This window comes from Protopterus annectens, chromosome 14.part0, assembly GCF_019279795.1.
Source record: "Protopterus annectens isolate FY-2018-M chromosome 14.part0, PAN1.0, whole genome shotgun sequence".
NCBI lineage: Eukaryota > Metazoa > Chordata > Ceratodontiformes > Protopteridae > Protopterus > Protopterus annectens.
This window is the reverse complement of record NC_056748.1, coordinates 726,822,135-726,840,764: the sequence shown is the minus strand read 5'-3', so window position 1 is coordinate 726,840,764 and position 18,630 is coordinate 726,822,135. Positions and strand designations below refer to the sequence as shown.

At 40.4% G+C, this 18,630-nt stretch overlaps 1 protein-coding gene across 3 annotated transcripts in view; it reads right to left on the bottom strand.

Annotated features, from left to right (window-relative positions):
* The window catches only part of LOC122789199 (solute carrier family 22 member 15-like), a 1,485,835-nt gene extending 1,471,497 nt beyond the window's left edge, over window positions 1-14,338 (bottom strand). For all 3 annotated transcript variants that reach the window (XM_044056469.1, XM_044056468.1, XR_006362790.1), the window contains exon 1: window positions 14,174-14,338. In XM_044056469.1, coding sequence (XP_043912404.1) covers window positions 14,174-14,257 — 84 coding nt within the window. In that variant the 5' untranslated portion in view covers window positions 14,258-14,338. The remainder of the gene's footprint in view (window positions 1-14,173) is intronic.
* Between the last annotated feature and the right edge of the window lie 4,292 nt (window positions 14,339-18,630).

Below are 18,630 nucleotides of genomic sequence, written 5' to 3'. Positions count from 1 at the left end.
TTACTGCACATACATCGATTTTCTCCATACTGAGGAGTGCCTCGAGTGCGTGCATTTTGAGGTTTAGACTTCTGGCATTGAGCAGCATTACCCTCAGTTTTTTGTTACTTGTGCTATTTACGGTGATGGGTTTGTCTTTTGAGCCTTGCCTAAAAAAGGCACTATGGGGGTGGCAAGAGCCTTGGCCAGTATTCAAAAGCCGAAGGGTGACAGGTGCAAGCAGTCTCTAGCAAAGCAGCATGGCTTGTCAAGCATGTCATCCCAGGCTGACAGACACTGGATCTCCTTTGAATGACACCAGAAACTTAGCCAATTGTTGAAATTGATAATTTTTTCTCTATACCGTGGTATTCTTCGTGAGGGCAGGATGCTACTCAGAGTCATACCGGCCTGGGCTATGTGATCTTACCGTGGTATCATTCTTGGTGAGGGCAGAATGCTACTCAGGGTCAGGGTCATACCGGCCTGGGCTATGTGATCAGAGAGCTCCTCCATGTCTCTTTTCATGTAGTCCAGGGAGGTACTGCTCAGGTCATTCACACCCACATGGACAATGACAGAATCATATTTGTACTTGTTCTGGAGTGACCCAAGTGCTTGTGTTATGTGGCGGACCCTGGCACCCAACAGGCAACTAACAGTAACCTCTCCTTGTTTGGCCTAGCGAGTGGGACGTCAGTGTGCCTGACTATAGTCCCCTATTACTTGCGTGTTGGGTATGTTATTTTGCCTTAAGGGCTGTGATTGTGTGGCACACTGGTTTTGTGAAGTATGTGTTTCATGGATTGTGATGGGGGGGTGGAGGTTGCTTGGATGTCTACTTTGGAGGTCTCTGTTGCTTTTGCAGATTTTTACTTGGAGCCTCGGAGTATGTTTTTGTGTATTTGTGTGTGTTTTTTGCCAGTGCTGGTTTCATAGGTCTATGCAAGACTGGTGGTGTGATGCAAGTAATTCCCTTCTCCTCTTGACTGCCTGGTCCAGTCTTTTGAGAGAGCTTAGCCTCCAGTTTGGCTGTATAATTGCATCTCTCGCATGTATTAGTGTTTGGTGGAAGGAGGAGGGGAGGGCTCTCTGTGTACATGAGGCAATTGTAACATTACCTCAGAATGCCCAGATTCACGAGTTGGACTGGAGAGTACACCTGAAACTGCCCTTTGGACATGCCTGGATAGGTTCAGTGAACTGTTTTACGGATTGGCTGGTAAGGTCGAATAGAGAGCCTTGTCCTTCTCTGCAGTATAGGGGGGTCTAGTGCTAAGGTTTATTAGTGCTTGCTATGAGTTTTGGGCAAGTGCCGGGATGAGAAGTGAATAATTTGAGTCCTTAAGTTGAAAGTTTGTCTAGTTACAAGGGAAAAATTGAAGAGTACACTTTGTGGAGCCGGGAACAGTTATACCTTAGCTAACCGGCGCTGCCCGGCGTGCAAGACCGCGCAAATGCGAGTTTTATAGGAGGGAAATGAAAGAGAAATTAGCCCAAAATGGCCAATAAACTACTAATTTCTGGGATGAAACCACTCCTCAAGGGGCAGATAGGCTGCTCAAAGCTCCCTCTGTCACAGTGAACAGAGAAACTTCCTTCTATCCAAGTAAGGTATGGGCAAACACAGGGACTTTTAACACAGCCCTGAATTCAGCACTAACCTGAAAACTGGACTAAACTAGCTTAGAAAGGTGGGAAAACACATTTTATATATATATATATATATATATATATATACATATATATATATATATATATATATATATATATATATTCCCCCCCCCCAGAAAATAAAGGCAGATACAATCAAAAAAAACACTTTAAAATGTTGTAAATGTTAAAAATTGTACTTTACACCCCCCCTGGAAACAACATACCCATACTCTAAGAATTTCTCTCCTAGATATCTAGTACTATTACTTACAAAACTGTCATTCCAAGTGATATCAATACTGACTGGCAAAATGTAAACTCTGACAGTCCCTCATCCAGCAAAAATCTATATGGTATAACTGTACTAATCACAACACCTACAAGATACAACAAAAACAATGTTATGTCATGTCTTTCGGCTTTTCCCGGTTAGGGTCGCCACAACAGAACTCCGGTCCGCTAATGATTGGCAGTAGATTTTTTATGAGCCGAGTTGCCAGCCCTGACGCACAACCTTCAATGAAGGTACGCCTATTCACACGTCTCCACACAGAAGATGCTCTAGCTGAGAATCGAACAGGACAATGTCTTACTGTGAGGCGACAACGCTACCGCAGCACCACCACTGCAGTTATACAACAAAAACAATAAGGGCACAATTATTGACTGGATTTTAGTCTCAGACCCCAGTAAATATACCATCAGTGGAACCTATCTTAAGTCACCATCTATCGGCATATACACACAGGCGTACCACTCTTCACCACAATATCCATCAATCTGAATTTTGTGAGATTCTTGGCTGGTTTAATAGAAAGATTTATTCAACGGTTTCCCAAGATCCTTCAACTGGACTATACTAATTATGCAGTTACAACTTTTAATATATAAAGAAAACACACCCTTGGTGGTGGTTGGGGGGGGGGGGACTCCCCCTGGCTATCCACTCTTTCCAAAAACATTATGTATACAACAGACAAGGCTTGGAGGGAGTGACTAAACCAAATAAATTAACCCAAAACTTTCATCACTACAGGGAACTTTGTAATCAAGCTAAGAAAATACAAAGATAAGAAACAATACTATAACCAACTACAACTTAATACAAATTACTTTTTTTAAAACAAGAAACACCTTTATTAAATCATCACGTATGACATGGGCAATCATTCATTTACATAAATGAAAACAAGCCATATTTACATAGTTTTCGTTACAAACATTATACATCACAAACAATATTGACATAAGTGTAGATGCAAAACATTAAACATTACTTATACTCTGCCCAGTCAGTGTCAGTCAAACATTAGATAGCTCATTCAAATCCTACCTTCTTTTAAACATTGTTTCTCCTCTGCATGTATTTTCCTATATATTTTGCTCCTAGCCTTTAGTAAGGATCCCAATTCCAGTTGTTTTATCTCTGTTACGATATTCACTACTTCTAATAAAGTTGGTTTAGACATTGAATTCCATTTTCCAGGAATTGTTTTTTTGGCAACTATCATAATTAGACTCAACAAGGGCTTACTATGTCTAGGGAATTCAGATTCTGTGTCCTCCCTCACAAAAAAAAAAAAAAAAAGATTTCCTTACTTACACCAATTTACACACCCAGCATCTCTGACAGAGCAGTCGACATGGAATCTTTAAAGTATGCCAACTCATTACACTCCCAGAAAATATATATGTTTCCAGTTACATCTCTTTCCCATCATACCTGCAACATTTGCTGTCTACTTGAGGAAAAATATTTTTTAGTCTACTTTGGGTATAAAAAAAAATACCTTTTTTTTTTTTTTTAAACCAGCAGCCTCTGTTCTAGATTCTACTAAAAACTCTCTCTCTTTCGTTTAAGATCACCACATTTCTTTCCCTTTGCCTACACTTTGATATCAATCCTGGATAGGGAAAGCAATCTCTCTCCAGAGTGCAGTCCAAAAAAATTCTTGGCCTCTTCCCATTCTATTACTCTTCCCTCTCTAATTATTCGCTCCCAATACCTTGGTTCTTTTGCCAGTTCTCTAATAAATTCCAACCCCTTCTTGCCTATTTGCCTGTATCTCAGTTGGCAGAATCTCCTTTCTCCATTCCCATGTTGGCTTAGTTCTTAGAATACTTTCTGCTACTTTATAAATATTCCATATGGTTATTCTTATTCTCCTTAAGGATTTACATCCAAAATCTTTGTCTCTCCTTGTTTCTTAAGCTTCACTCTTCTTTCATCATCATCCCTTTCCACTTTGAATTACAAGTTTCTGTTTGTGCTAAGTACAGGAGCCTTAAGTGTGTAGCTCTAAAATACCCTTCAAATCAAGTAATCCCAAATCACCTTGTTTAATTGGCAGAATCAACTTATTCCACTTGACTCTTGCAGTTTTCCCCTTCCAGATAAAATATTTCAGCTCTTTATTAAATTGCTATCCACAACTTCTCCTCTAGTTGATAAAAATATGCCTGATCTGCGTATAAACAATTATCTAAAAAATGCTGGTCTTATATTCACACACTACTCAATCCTGACTCAAAAAAAGATCAGTATCCCTCTCAAACCTGCTCTGCCCCCACCAACAACACATTCCCTCCCTTTTACAACCCCATAACCTATCACCAACTGCTCCTCCACTGCCACATTAACCTATGAAAAATATGAACTCAAACAATCCCTAGCCACAAATATAATATTTACTATAAAAACTGCTACTTAAAACCACAGCTGCTGACAAACATCCACTTGAATAATTCAAGATGGCAGCCTAAGCTACATCTTACCCAGTAGCTATTTTAATCAATACATCCATACAGGAATCTTATGTCCCAACTAATTGGAAAAATCAGATGTCATCCCACTGCACAAGGGAGGAAACTCTACAGAAGTCTCTAACTTCCGCCTCATTGCAATTCTCTCCCCTCTCTCAAAAATCCCAGATGAATGTAACCATGCATAACTTCACCATCTCCTCTCAGAACCGCTCTTAACCAGTACTCAACATGGATTCCGCTCTGGCCATTGTACAACTACAGCATTATTATCCTTTTTATATAAACAAGAAAACAGACTCTGGCAAACTTGACTCTTCCATTTATCTGGATATGTCCAAAGCCTTTGATACCATCTCACATAGCAAACTCCAACCACCACTCCATCTCGGCCTTTCCTCTCCTTCACTTCAGTGGTTTAAAGGCTACCCCCATCTGATAGACAGCAAGCTGTTAGACGACAACATGCTTTCTCTCATTACCTGCTCATTACCACTGGTGCACCCCAAAACTAAATTCTTGGTCCACTTCTCTAACATTTTCATCAATGTTAATGACTTCTACACATCATCTAGGCAAGAATATCTTACACAGTATGCTGGTGGTTCGACACCAATATCCTCATCTGATACTCTAGCACACCTTCTTGAAATCACAAAAGAAGTCTTTATCTCTGTTGAAAACTGGCTTCACAATGCTGAGTTATTACAAAACTACCCCTATTCCTCCCTAAAGCACATCTAAAGTAGGACTCCAAGTTCAAAATCTTCTCACTTAATAGTAGAGAGAGATGGCATCCTATACAAAACTGCTTGGCGTGAAAATGATGACAACCACAGATTTGAACTTCACATTCAAAGTAACAAAAACTCACAAAAAACTTGGGATGCTTTATAGACAAAACTTTCTTACTAACGCTACTAAAATACACCCTAGCAACTACTTACCTCCCTCCTTCACTCTTATATGGTGCTGCTATCCTTACAAACTTGCAGGTATATGTTAAAACTAAACTTGAAATATTCTACAACGAAATGGCTAAATTTGTCCTGAATAAACAATACTACACACATCACTACAAGGCCCTTAAAAGTTTGAACTGGCTTAAACTATCCCACTACCTGGACTTCATACAACTAGCCACTGTCCTCATCATTTATAAGCTCATTTATAATCATAACCATTTATAAGCCTGTCTTGCACTATGCTCTAGTCTTCCTATAAGCCATGCAGAGCACTTTGTTCCAACGATAAACAACTTCTCACCATGTAGAAACTTTAAAAAGCAACTGGAAATAGCCCTTGCTGCTACTCTGTTGCAAAAACATGGAATCCTATTCCACAGGCTATTATAACTGTAACTTCCCATCCTTCCTTCAACCATCTTCTGAAAGACACCTACCAAACTCATAACTTTGCTCACACTATACCCTTGGCTGAACATCAATCTTGTCTACCCCCCCCCCCATCTGTACAGATCTCAACGTATCACCACTTCTCATCTTCACTTGCTATCCTAACCTCTTTACTACACTAAATACCCTCTTCCTATCACCCCCTCCCTGTCCTAATTCTTTCCCACTTTACAGTTAAATTAAATACAACTTTTATTTACAACTATGAAATGGCAAAAGGAGGCTCTCCAGAATTGTATATAGTGTTTTACTTTGATTTTTCTCATTGTTCTCTTTGTAATACATTTTGTTACATCACTATGCCTTACATTTGGATTATTTATTTATTTCCAGTTTGATTACCGGGGAAGTCCACTGGGTCAAAGTGACCCGTTTTCAGTGAAGGCCCAGGGTGAAAAGCTCCAGGATACATAATACACATCAGATGCAAAAATACAAGAATGTCAGTCTTACATAATATGGAACAGTTACAAGTACCTTGAAAATATGCATAATCAGCAGAAAAGCATAGAGTGTGGACTTATTGTTTATACATTTTCTTTAGTGTGTACACTCCGATATTAGGTGTGAAGATGTTTCATATACATACTTTTAAGTAAAATGAGGATACACTATACATGCACAATTTCAGATTAGAAATTTTTAAGTAAAATGAGGATACACTATACATGCACAATTTCAGATTAGAAATTTGTAATGGAAAGCTATATACAACATTTACATTGTTGAATCATATGAAATAAGTAGCTATTAGAGATGGGAGAGCTTAGAAAATACTCGTGGGAGCATAGCTGAAGGAGAATTATTGAGGGCTTAGGAACCCGAGAGGGAAACCCCCCAGGGGAATGTACTTAAGATGATTAGGTTGGATGGTGGCAGTTGCATTTCCATTTTGTGGCCAGGTGTTTGGTAAGCTGAGTTTTGAAGTTTTCTGAGTTTGGGATGGTTCTTAGACGGGGAAGAAGGGAATTCCATTTTTTGCCTAGAGAGATAGCAAGAAGTTGGCCTGCTGTACTTTTGGGTTTGGGGACAGCAATTAGGTTTTGATGTTCAGATCTAAGAGTTCTATTGGGGGTGTAAAGGGGGAGGATATTAGCACTGGATATTTAGCTGGGTGATATACAAGTCTGTGTGCAGTGGTGAGTTGGAGGAAGTCTAAGTAGTTTGGGAGTTCAAGCCACTTTAGGGATCTTAGGGTAAGGCAGTGATGGGTAGAAGGTTTAGATTTGGTAGCAAATTTTGAGATTTTAGTATAGCAGTTTTCTAGTTTGGAGGAAATAGAGGAGAACAGGTTAGTTAGCAGGGGTGGCTCCATATAATAAGGAAGGGGGTATACAAGTGGTGGCTAGAGTATTCTTAGTAGTACAAGAGAGAAAGTGATTATTCCTATACAGCATACCTAGCTTTTGGTGGGTTTTCTTAATTTTGTTGAATATGAATATCGAACTTGAGATGTTAGTCAATAGTAATACCAAGTAGTTTAGCGGAAGGAACCACTTCTATAGGGGAGTTAGTTTGACTTAGGACTTTGAAGGCATTTTTGTTGTAGGAGTATGTCTTTGTGGGAGGGAATAGTATAATTTTTGATTTGTTTGCATTGAGAGAGAGAGGTGGTTTTGGCACATCCAATTTTCGCTGGTTGAGAAGGCAGTTTGGGTTTTAGACAGCAATTCTGAGAGGTTAGAGGCAGAGCATACTACAGTAGAATCATCTGCATATTGAATAATTTTTGCATCAGGAATGGCAGTATGAAAGTTGTTTATGAAAATATTAAAAAGCATGGGCCCTAGAATAGATCCCAGTGGTATGCCAGTTGGGGTAGGTAAGAAGGAAGAGGTAGAGTACTTCCATTTGACTGCCTGAGTTCTATCTGATAGGTAGCTGGAGAACCAGGATATAGTGTTTGGGGAGAGATGGAGGTTTGAGAGGTGATAGAAGAAGGTGTCCGTGTGAAACAGTGTTGAATGCTTTGACACATCAAGCAAAACAGTAGAGACTAGATGTCCAGAATCTCGGGTAGATTGACTGTTTCTAAGAAAGAGAGTAGAGCAGTTATACTACTATGACCTGGGCAGAAACCATGTTGTGTAGGTGTAAGAAGATTGTTTTGGGCCAGGTAAGGCTCAAATTGGAGGTGAATGCACTTTAAGGATTTTTGAGATTGGTGAGAATAGAACGATAGGGCGGAAGTTAGAGATGCTGGTGTTTTTGCCTTCTTTATGAAGGGGTAGAATATAGGCTGAGCGCCAGAGTTTGGGGACATAAGATTCCTTTATAGATTTGTTGATTATGCTGCTGATTGGGAGAGCTACGCCATCAGCAGCACATTTTAGGAAGGCGGAGGGAATATTGTCAGCAGCATTAGAGCATGGTTTAAGTTTGGATAGCAGTCTTTTTATGGAGTTAGTAGAGACAGGTTTGAAGTCTAACAAGAAGGGAGAGTTATTAGTGGGGTTGGACGAGGAAGAGAGAGGGGCTGGAGGGTTATTGTTGGGGAAGGTCCTGGTCAGGTCAGAAATAGTTTCTAAGAAGAATAAGTTAAATTCAAAGGCTAGATCAAGGCCCAATCTGCTTGGGTCAGGACAGGAATTATTCTTGGATCCTGGATTAAGCAATGAGTTTATTGATTTCCAGAATTGCTTGAGGTTTTTGTTGGACTGAAGTTTGATATAGTAGGATTTTTTGTCCTTGGCAATCAGCTGTTTTTCTAGGTTACGGTGCCGTTTGGATTGGAAAGTTTATCTTTTTGGTAGAGTTTCCAGGTCGTCCCTTTGAAGCATAATTTTGTTAGCATCTTTGGATAGTCAAGGAGCTGTATTAGTTTTTATCCTCGTGTCCAAGAGGGGCAAGGGAGTTTAGAGTGTCAAAGAAGACAGAGTTGAAGTGTTCTATAGCATTGTTAAGAGGAAGGGAGTTTAGAATTTGTCAATTCATTTGTTTGAGAAGGATGTGGGGTTGAAATTACTGAGGTTACGGGTATGAATATGTTGGTGCTGGTGAGGGGAACAGGAAGTTGAGCGATGAATGAAAGCTGGGAAATGGTCACTGATGGAGTTAGTTGTGCCAGACTTGGTTATTTTATTAGGATCAGATACTAAGATCCAGTCTAAAGTAGAACCAGGGGGATTTACTTTGTTAGGTCGGGTGATGGAGGGAATTATTTGAGAAAAGTTATAGAGGTTGATGGAAAGAGGGAGAGGTGCTATTAATTTTGTTCCAGTCAATATTTACATCTCCTAAAATAGAAGTTTCATACTTAATTTCAGTAGAGGCCCATAAGAGAATATCCTCGAGGGTAGAGATATTGTTACCAGGAGAGATATAAAGGGCTATGATGCAAATATTCTTGTGTTTATTCATTTTTAGTAGTCCAGCAGTCAATTCTGTGTTCTTGAAGTGTGGAATTGGAGTTTGGATGGGGTATTAAGGTGAGGAGGTTGGAGTATACTAAGGCAGAGCCACCCCTTTCTTATTTGGTCGGTCATTTCTGAGAATATTAAATCCTGGGGATAGGATCTCCACATCGGAGATATGAGGTTTGAGCCAAGTTTTCAGAGATTGCCGAGATGTCTGGTTGGTTGTGGCAGAGCCAAGCTTGAAAGTGGTGAGCTTTGTTGTTAAGACTTTGGGCATTCATAGTAATGATTTTTAGGGTGTTGTGGGGGGAGGAAAGTGATAGGGGGTAGGTGTTGCAAGTAGGGGGACTAGGACCGGGGTTAGGGTGGATATCTCCAGCAAGGGCTAGGTTGTTAAAGGAGGTATCCTTTAGCCATGAGTTTGCATAGTGTGAGTTTTGGTAAATCCAGGAGTAGTTTAGGAGACAGTATCTTAATTGTAGAGGTAAAGATTTTAGGGTGAATAGGTGACGTGGTTGGGGCTGTATAAGCGAGGAAGAGATTGAGCAGTAATGCGAGTAGGACTGGAGGTGAAGGTGGGGTTGTGAGGAGGTTATTTTTGTAGGTAATATTACATAAGCAGTGGAGGAGAATGAGCTGGTGTAGTAGAGAGGAATTAGGAAGCAAGGGGTATGGAGAGAGTGTGTTGACTTAAGAAAAGCATATTGGGGAAAAATAGAATGGTATAATAAGATAAGGAGAAAGGAGGATGTCGAAGCAGAGAAGGTATAGGAGAAGAGAATTTTTTTGGAAATCTAGTAAAGATAAGTGGGCTTTAATTGTTTAAGGAGGGAGGAAGAAGTGAAGAGTTTAAGTGGGAAGACTGTGACTGGGAGGAATAAGGAGGGAAAATTCCTATGTTGGGTGGGAGAGAGGGAGGGAGAAGAGGAAGGAGCTGCTATTGGGTAATTATGCAGGAGGGAGGGGTAAGTGATGAATATAGGTAGGACACCTGGGGGTGGGATATGGGGGTAGGGGAGCAGAGTGAGCCTGCAGGGCGAATGGAGCAGGTAGAGACAAAGAAGGAAGAAGCTCAGGAGGAACAATCAGTGGAAGAGGTTTATTAAGGCAAGTTTAGAAGTTTAGTTATGTGTAGATAAGTGGGAATACAGTAGTACAGCAGGTTAGAGAATAGCTAGATGATCATTATAAAAGTAGGATTTAAAGCTGAGAGCATGTTAAGAGCAGGGCTTAGAATAACAGAGTTGTAATCTATTAGTATTATAAGCCAAAGGGCTAACTAAATAAGGTGTGGGACTGACTGGAATAAGGGTGCCATCTAGTGGACAGGTTATATATTACAATGGAAGTTCTAGCTGGGAGAAAGGCTGATCAAGGAATTGGGAAGGGAGAAAATACTCAGGAAAAGGGGCTTGTGCTAGTGAGAAGAGAAGGTATGCTAGCTTCAGGGTAGAAATGGGGTTATGGCTGCTGGCTGTCCTGGCTGTGAAGCGAGCTTTTAATCACCAAAAGTAAAAAATTTCAAGCATATGCTTTACTGCCCAGTTTAGAGAATACACATATATGTTTACTTCTTTACTGGAAGGGTACTGGGATAGCAGTCCAGTGCGAGTGCAGGTTATTTTGAAGAGTCCGTAGCTGGCAGGCAGGTAGACTCTAGGTTTTGGATTTGAACTAGGCAAGATGCAGAGCTGGGAACTTTTGGAAGAGAGGGAGCAAAAAATAACTAAACTTAGTACAGGAAGTTATATTATGCAGGTACGGCAATACTTTACATTCATTCAGTACTGCTAAAAGCCGGAAATGTAGGTTAAAACACACTCAATACACTGCAAGAGAGCCCTTGATAAGTCTTTAAACACTAGGTTCACATTTGTATAAGGCTACTAGGAGAATCTTAGTGATATTGTAGTGCCATTGTTCAGATAAAGAAGGTATTAATGTAGGCAAATTCTACCAACTATATTGGCTTTTTATATGCAGGCTGACTAATAGGCACCAGGGGTACAATATTAATAATATGCACATTCAGCTTTACTAGTGCTAAAGCAAAATGTAACTTCGACAATGTGTACTATTTCAATACTGATAGGCTCATTGCCTTAAGCAGTGCACCAAACAAGAACTTCAGGCAATGTTATTTTCCACATATAGCTTATTTCATAACTAACAGGAAGGCTGCTGTCTTGTGTTGCCCATGTCCAGAATGCTAAACGGAAGCTATGCGCTTTCTTAGAGTCAATTCAAACCTTAGCCATAATAAATAAAGTTAGCATTTAGTTCCCCTGTTGATTCCCTACTAGCATTCTTTCACCGGAGACATGCAATAAAGAAGTGAGGTAGCTTGGCATAAATGGGATCGGGAATATTGGAAAAGGAACTAGTTCCTAGGGTTATTCTTTTTAATTTATAGTTAAAATAAAGTTTGAATAAATGAAGAGGCAGTCAAAACAGCTCAGCGTTTCTCGCTGTTGAGCTAGAAACGTTCATAAAGCACAGCAGCCAGGGTTAATTCCAGAGAAGGAAAGATGGCGCCTAGAGGGGTTACTAATACCTATAAAATAGAGGGGGAGTAGGGTGTGGAAAGGGGAGGGGAGTAACAGTGAAGGCAGATAAAGAGGGCAGGGAAATTAGACCTCCTGCGGTCGGTAAGGCTAAGTGGGAGATGAACCAACAGTGACATGCTGGATAGGGGGAAGGGGAAACACAGAGAAATTAGAGAATAGACACATAAACCTTATGGCGAGGAAAGGATGGAGACAAACAGGGAATGAGATTTCCTGCGATAAATATTGAGCCAGACACAAAGAAGGGAGGAGCTCGAGAGGAACAATCAGTGGAAGAGGTTTATTAAGGTAATTTTAGTTAATGTGTAGATAAGTGGGAACACAGTAGTAGAGCAGGTTAGAGAATAGCTAGATGGTCATTGTAAAAGTAGGATTTAAAGCTGAAAGTATGTTAAGAGCAGGGCTTAGAATAACAGAGTTGTAATGTATTAGTATTATAAGCCAAAGGGCTAACTAAATAAGGTACGGAACTGACTGGAATAAGTATGGTATGGCTGTTGGCTGTCCTGGCTGTGAAGCGAAATCACCAAAAGTAAAAAATTTCAAGCATAAGCTTTACTGCCAGTTTAGGGAATACACATACATGTTTACTTCTTTACTGGAAGGGTACTGGGATAGCAGTCCAGTGGGAGTGCAAGTTATCTTAAAAAGGGTCCGTAGCCGGCAGGCAAGTAGACTCTAGGTTTTGGATTTGAAATAGGCAGGATGCAGAGGTGAGAAAGGAGTCGCTGGCCCCAGGACCAGGAGCGCACAGCAGCCAGGTTTAATTCCAGAGAAGGAAAGATCTTTTGATCACTTTTGAAAATGTATACATTTCAACCATTTTTCTTTAATGTAATGTCTTTATTTATTTATTCCAGTTTATAAGTAAGTGTGGAAGATAAATTAGTGAGCAGAGGAGTACCATACAGTAGAGAGGGAAGGAGATAGGTTGTGGCAAGAGTTAGTATGGTGGTAGGAGAGAGGAAGTGGTTGTTTCTGTAAAGTAGGCCAAGTTTTGTGTGTGTTTTCTTGACGTTTAGCTGGATATGAGTGTTAAATTTTAGGTGATCACCAATGGTGACACCAAGAAGTTTGGCAGAGGGTACGATCTTGATAGTGGAGTTGTTAAAGCTGGTAATTTGAAGTGAGTCTTTATCAAGAGGGGAGGATTTTGAGGGAGAGAATAGAAGGATCTTAGTTTTGTTGGCATTTAGTGAGAGGTGACTTTGGAGCATCCAGTTTTCAGTGGTCGAGAAGGCAGTTTGTCAGAAATTGGAGCTTTGTTAGGTTAGTGGCGCAGCAGATCAAAGTGGAATCAGCAGTGTATTGCACAATTTTGGTATTAGGTATGGCTTTGTGGAAATCATTAATAAAGATATTGAATAGCAATGGGCCAAGTATGGAACCTTGGGGTATTCCAGTGGGGGTAGGAAGGAAATTGGAGGTGGCCTGGCCCCATTTCACGGCTTGGGATCTGTCAGAAAGATAGCTGGAGAACCATGAAAAAAAAAATAGTTTTTTTTGGGAGAGGTTGAGATTAGAGAGATGGTTTAGTAGGTGGGTATGGGAAATGATATCAAAAGCTTTAAATAAATCCAGCAGAATAGAGGATACCATAATACCAGAGAGTCACGGGCTAAATTGACAGAATGTAAGACCTTTTCTTCCTGAGCCACTGCTGAAAATGGGCTTATGACCCAGTCAGTCGTCCCTGGTAAACAGATGTTTCACAACAGAAGGTCTTTATATGCTAGAACCTATAGTAAAAGACAGTGAGTGAATCACTGAATAATCTAGGTATTTAATAAAAGTATGTTTCCGCAAACAGGTTTGAGTTTATGGGGTATCTCAGAATTACAGGAAGACGAACGACTAAAATCACGTTGCTATGCATCCAATAAAGTGATTTGCTATCCTCACTACAAAAATAATGACAGGAGCAAACTGACAAGTCAAAATAAAACTAAAAAACCTTACACATGAATTGTCAGTCACAAACAGCATATAGGAAACAAAAGTTTTCAGCAAAAGGGATGATTTTAAAACAGACTAAGGATAAAAAGCACGCGGTTTCCCATTTGTTTTTCAAGTCAGATCTTTTATTTGGGGGGGGGGGGGGGCAAGCTCCATTAATATTTATGCCTGAATCCCACTGTGCGCTTCACTAGCAACCCTAAACTCTACCAAATTATTTCCAATAGTTACTCCATAAACCTTTTTTGTTAAGTAAAATCTGCCATCTCGAAGAACGCTTGACAAAAGAGAAACTTTCAAGACACATTAGTTTAAACGACGGGCAGAAGACAACGCAAAGAGAAACAAATTACGCTCTACAAGTTCACACATCAAAACAGACCCATAGCACTATTCAGCCCGAAACCAAACCGTCCTGAGTAGGCCGTCACACAGTATCATCAAGTTTTTTACAACTTTTTAAAATGTTGAGAACACAAACCTGTAAAAGAACCAAGCACGTAACTAACACTTTTTGATAGCTGCCAAATTCCCCAACTGAGTGAAATGCATCTTCCAAATCCATGAGAAATATAACATTCCCCCCACTATTTGCGTCATTGAACGTACTGTTTCCTGAACTCCTTCAGATATTAAACATAGTTATTTCAATTAACCCACCCCACTGACGTGGACTACCGGCAACAGAAAACATCCGATACGCAACTTCCACGTGGTTAATCTACATCTTCCCAGGTTTGTAAGTGATACAGTAACCTATGAAGCGTAAATGTTATAGGCAATGGTTTGCGAATTAGGGACTCTAGTGTAAAATTATATAAAGCCAAACTGGATGTGGGACGCGAATGCCCTTCTCTCCGCTCCCCCCGAAAAAGAAAATGATTTTGATGTGGAAGGGCACTGTAAGAGTTTGAAAATAAAGCATTTATTATTTGAAAAGCTATACGTACACCTGGTTCAAAATAAATTGAAAACCGAGGCCCTTTGGAGAGCTGATCAAGTCCCAATTACAAAAGAAAGGTGTTGAGAATACTTCATTGCATCGCGAATGCATTACTAATATGCAGCTTGAAGAAACATACTATTTTATATTACGTTTGTTTCCTCATTCGTGCTGTTAGTCGTCAGTCCCACTCCTCGTCAGTCTGTGCATTCCTTCCCCATTACTTGGGGTGAAGATGGGGGAGGCATCATTCAGACAGCCATTAGGAGTGGTTCAAATTGTTTTTGTATGCTGCCCTATCCACCACAAGTACATGGTTAAACAAAGAAGAGGGGTTACACAATGTGTTGCAGCAAAGGGTGTTTCCTCGCGTCCACAAAGGGCAGAGTCTGTTAGTGGGCTTTGCCCCTCCCCTTAAAGTATGAGTTGTGGATCCTCCAGTACCCACCAGGAAATCACACCATTCAGTGTGCCCCCCCCCCCCCATGTACAAATCCCTCTCCCTTGTTAGAGGTGAGCGTGCCGGCGATATTTTACTTGACTGGCTCACCAAATGCGCAGTAGCAAGCACTGCCCAAACCCCACCCCAGCTGGTTGACATGTTGCTGTTCTCATGAATAACCAACACAACGTGGTTTTCCAGCCAGAAAAGAACATCAAAGGCATGAATAATTTAACGCGATTTCCACATCCTTTCTTATAAGAGAAACAGCAATGACATGTTTTCCCCTTGCTTTTGCAGGTGGCAAGCCCCCTGCACCCCCCACACCCACACCACTTGGATATACCAACTCCAGCTTACACAGGACCCACTGCCTTCCATTAGCACCAGCAAGAGTAGTGTAATGCTGCATGACACAATAACGTTAAATCTTCGCCCAAAGAAAGGGTATATTTAGACACTGGCATGCGATGCATGTTAGCCCCTAGCATGGTGCATACAATGAATGTAGATGAGCAGCTGAGTTAGGCAACCTTTAGTATGGAACATTCTGATGAACTTGTTTTAATAGTTGCTAGCAAGCCTGTTGGCTGTTGGATTGTATGCATGATGTCAGTGGCTAATATGCATGGCATGCCAATCATGCCTTAGTTCATATTCAGGTTCGCTCATCAATCATCTGGACCACACCCACTCCTGTGCGAAACTGAAGTAAAGAAGAACATCGCCAGCGGGTCATGCCTCTTCACTCCTAACCATTTCTACCTGGTTTCTCCTGTGCTGGGACTACTAATCAAACCCCAATCACTTGTGTCACACTCAGGACTCTGGTCTTCTGCATCAGAAAGCAAGGCTATTTCCTATTAAAATGTAAAGCGGCTAGTGCTTCCTTAAAGAACAACTTCTGGTGTGGCACAATGGGTTGCATTGTTGTCTCACAACAAGAAGTTCACTGGTTCATTTCTTGGCTGGGATGATCTCTGTGGAGAGTTTGCTTTCTCTCCCTATGTTTAAATGGGTTTTCTTCAGGTGCTCCAATTTCCTTCCACAGGCATGAGATTAGTTAGATTTGTAATTTATGCATAGGTGATTGTGCATGCAAATATAATATAGAAAGAAGACCTAGCAATCTATTTCAATTTCTCCCGTTTGCCTTGCAAAATGGGATGATGGTGGCTATTCATGTGGTCACTACAGGAGTCAGCTGTGTCTCGTAAGTGTGAATGGATGCTATAAACACAACAGTTACTTTCCCCAGATTCAGATTCAGCCTTAAGTGAAATCGAGCCCTAGGCAAAGGGTACCATGGTGCCCACCCTGCTATCCACAGCATCATCCACTGTTGCTCCTGACTTATCCCATTGTTAGACTCCATACAATATCCATATGGCTTCTGTTTTACTTTTCTCACATTTTTGTCTTATTCTATATCTTTTTCCTGCCTCATTTCAACATACTATAAGTGGCCAAGACTGCAGTATAATAATGGTGGAGGAAATAATTAGAAGCCATTGGGGTTATAGATCCACTTTTCCAATCTTTCATCCAATTACAGCCTAAACAAAAGGCATGGCAATGGAAAAATGCAGTCTTACTCTTCAACTTTGCTTTTTCCTGCATCATTTCAAAACATCCTAAATAGCCAAAACCAAACTGTAATGACTAGAGGAAGTAATCAAACTAAGGTAGGACTCTAGTGGACTGTTAGGCTCTCAGAAATCTTAGGATGCCCCGAGATGCATTTTACAGTTTTTCAAACAGCAAAATGGGGTAAAATTCATTATGGGGGATTTTAGTATATTTAATTATACTCAATATAAGCTTGAGAAGGAGCATTTCCTATTGTTTGCTAGGGGTATGAAGTATGTCCCGAACAGGAAATTTGATATAGTTGATAATATAGTAGAATTTAAACTATTCTTGAGGAAATTAAATCTTGAGCTATTTTTTTCAGAGTGAAAATGATAATAAAAAGAATAGTGACTTAAAAAAGAAAAGCTCTTTCACCCCCCCCCCCCCATGCACAATACCCTTGCAGCATATGAAAAGGTTGTGATGGATGAAATGTATAGGTATCTAGAAAAGACTAAACAACTTAGGCCTAAGTTTAACCTGACCAAAAAAGAACAACACATCGTTACTGAAATTTGTAGTAACCATACATCATGACCCCTGATAAGGGAGGAGGGAATTGTATTATATGATACAAATGAGTATATACATAAAATTTATGATATTTTGTACAACTTGGGGAATTATGAAATGTCATCCATCAAATAAATATAGCGAACCAGAGAATTGACATATTTGGAAGAATACCTATTGGATAACAGAACAGATACTGATATTTATCACTTTTTAAAAGTTGGATTCCCGGTGTTAGCTACCATTGTAGGAATTCCCAAAGTGCACAAGAGTTTAGAAGACCCCCCCCCCCCCATTTTGCCCCATTATTTCGGGTAGTAAGAGTAAAACATTTCCTTTTGGAAAAGTAATAGACAGATGGTTGAAACCCATCTATGACAAAGTACCACATACTGTAAAATACTCTTGGGACTTCCTTAGTCACCTAAAACCCCAATTATAGAAAGAAAATTTAATTTTTTTGAATATTGATGTAGTTGAGTTGTAATTGTAGTTGAAAGCGAGGAGAGTGTGTTGAGCAGATGGAAAGAGTACTTTGAGGGGTTGATGAATGAAGAGAATGAGAGGGAGAGAAGGTTGGATGATGTGGGGATAGTGAATCATGAAGTGCAATGGATTAGCAAGGAGGAAGTAAGGATAGCTATGAAGAGGATGAAGAATGGAAAGGCTATTGGTCCAGATGACATAACTGTGGAAGCATGGAGGTTTTTAGGTGAAATGGCAATGTAGTTTTTAATCAGATTGTTTAATGAAATTTTGGAAAGTGAGAGGATGCCTGAGGAATGGGGAAAAATTGTTTTGGTATCGATTTTAAGAATAAGGGTGATGTGCAGAGCTGTAGTAACTACAGAGGGATTAAATTGATCAGTCACAGCATGAAGTTATGGGAAAGAGTAGTGGAAGCTAGGTTAAGAAGGGATGTGATGATTAGTGATCATCAGTATGGTTTCATGCCAGGAAAGAGCACTACAGATGCAATGTTTGCTCAGAGAGTGTTGATGGAAAAGTACAGAGAAGGTCAGAAGAAGTTGCATTGTGTTTTTGTAGACTTAGAGAAAGCATATGACAGGGTCCCTAGAGAGGGGTTGTGGTATTGTATGAGGAAGTCGGGAGTGTCAGAGAAGTATGCAAGAGTTGTACAGGATATGTATGAGGGTAGTGTGACAGCGGTGAGGTCTGCGGTGGAGTGACGGATGCGTTTAAGGTGGAGGTGGGATTACATCAAGGATCAGCTCTGAGCCCTTTTTTATTTGCTATGGTGATGGACAGGTTGACAGACTAGATCAGACAGGAGTCCCCGTGGACTATGATATTTGCAGATGACATTGTGATCTGTAGTGAGAGTAGGGAACAGGTGGAGGAGACCCTGTAGCGATGGAGATATGCTCTAGACAGAAGAGGAATGAAG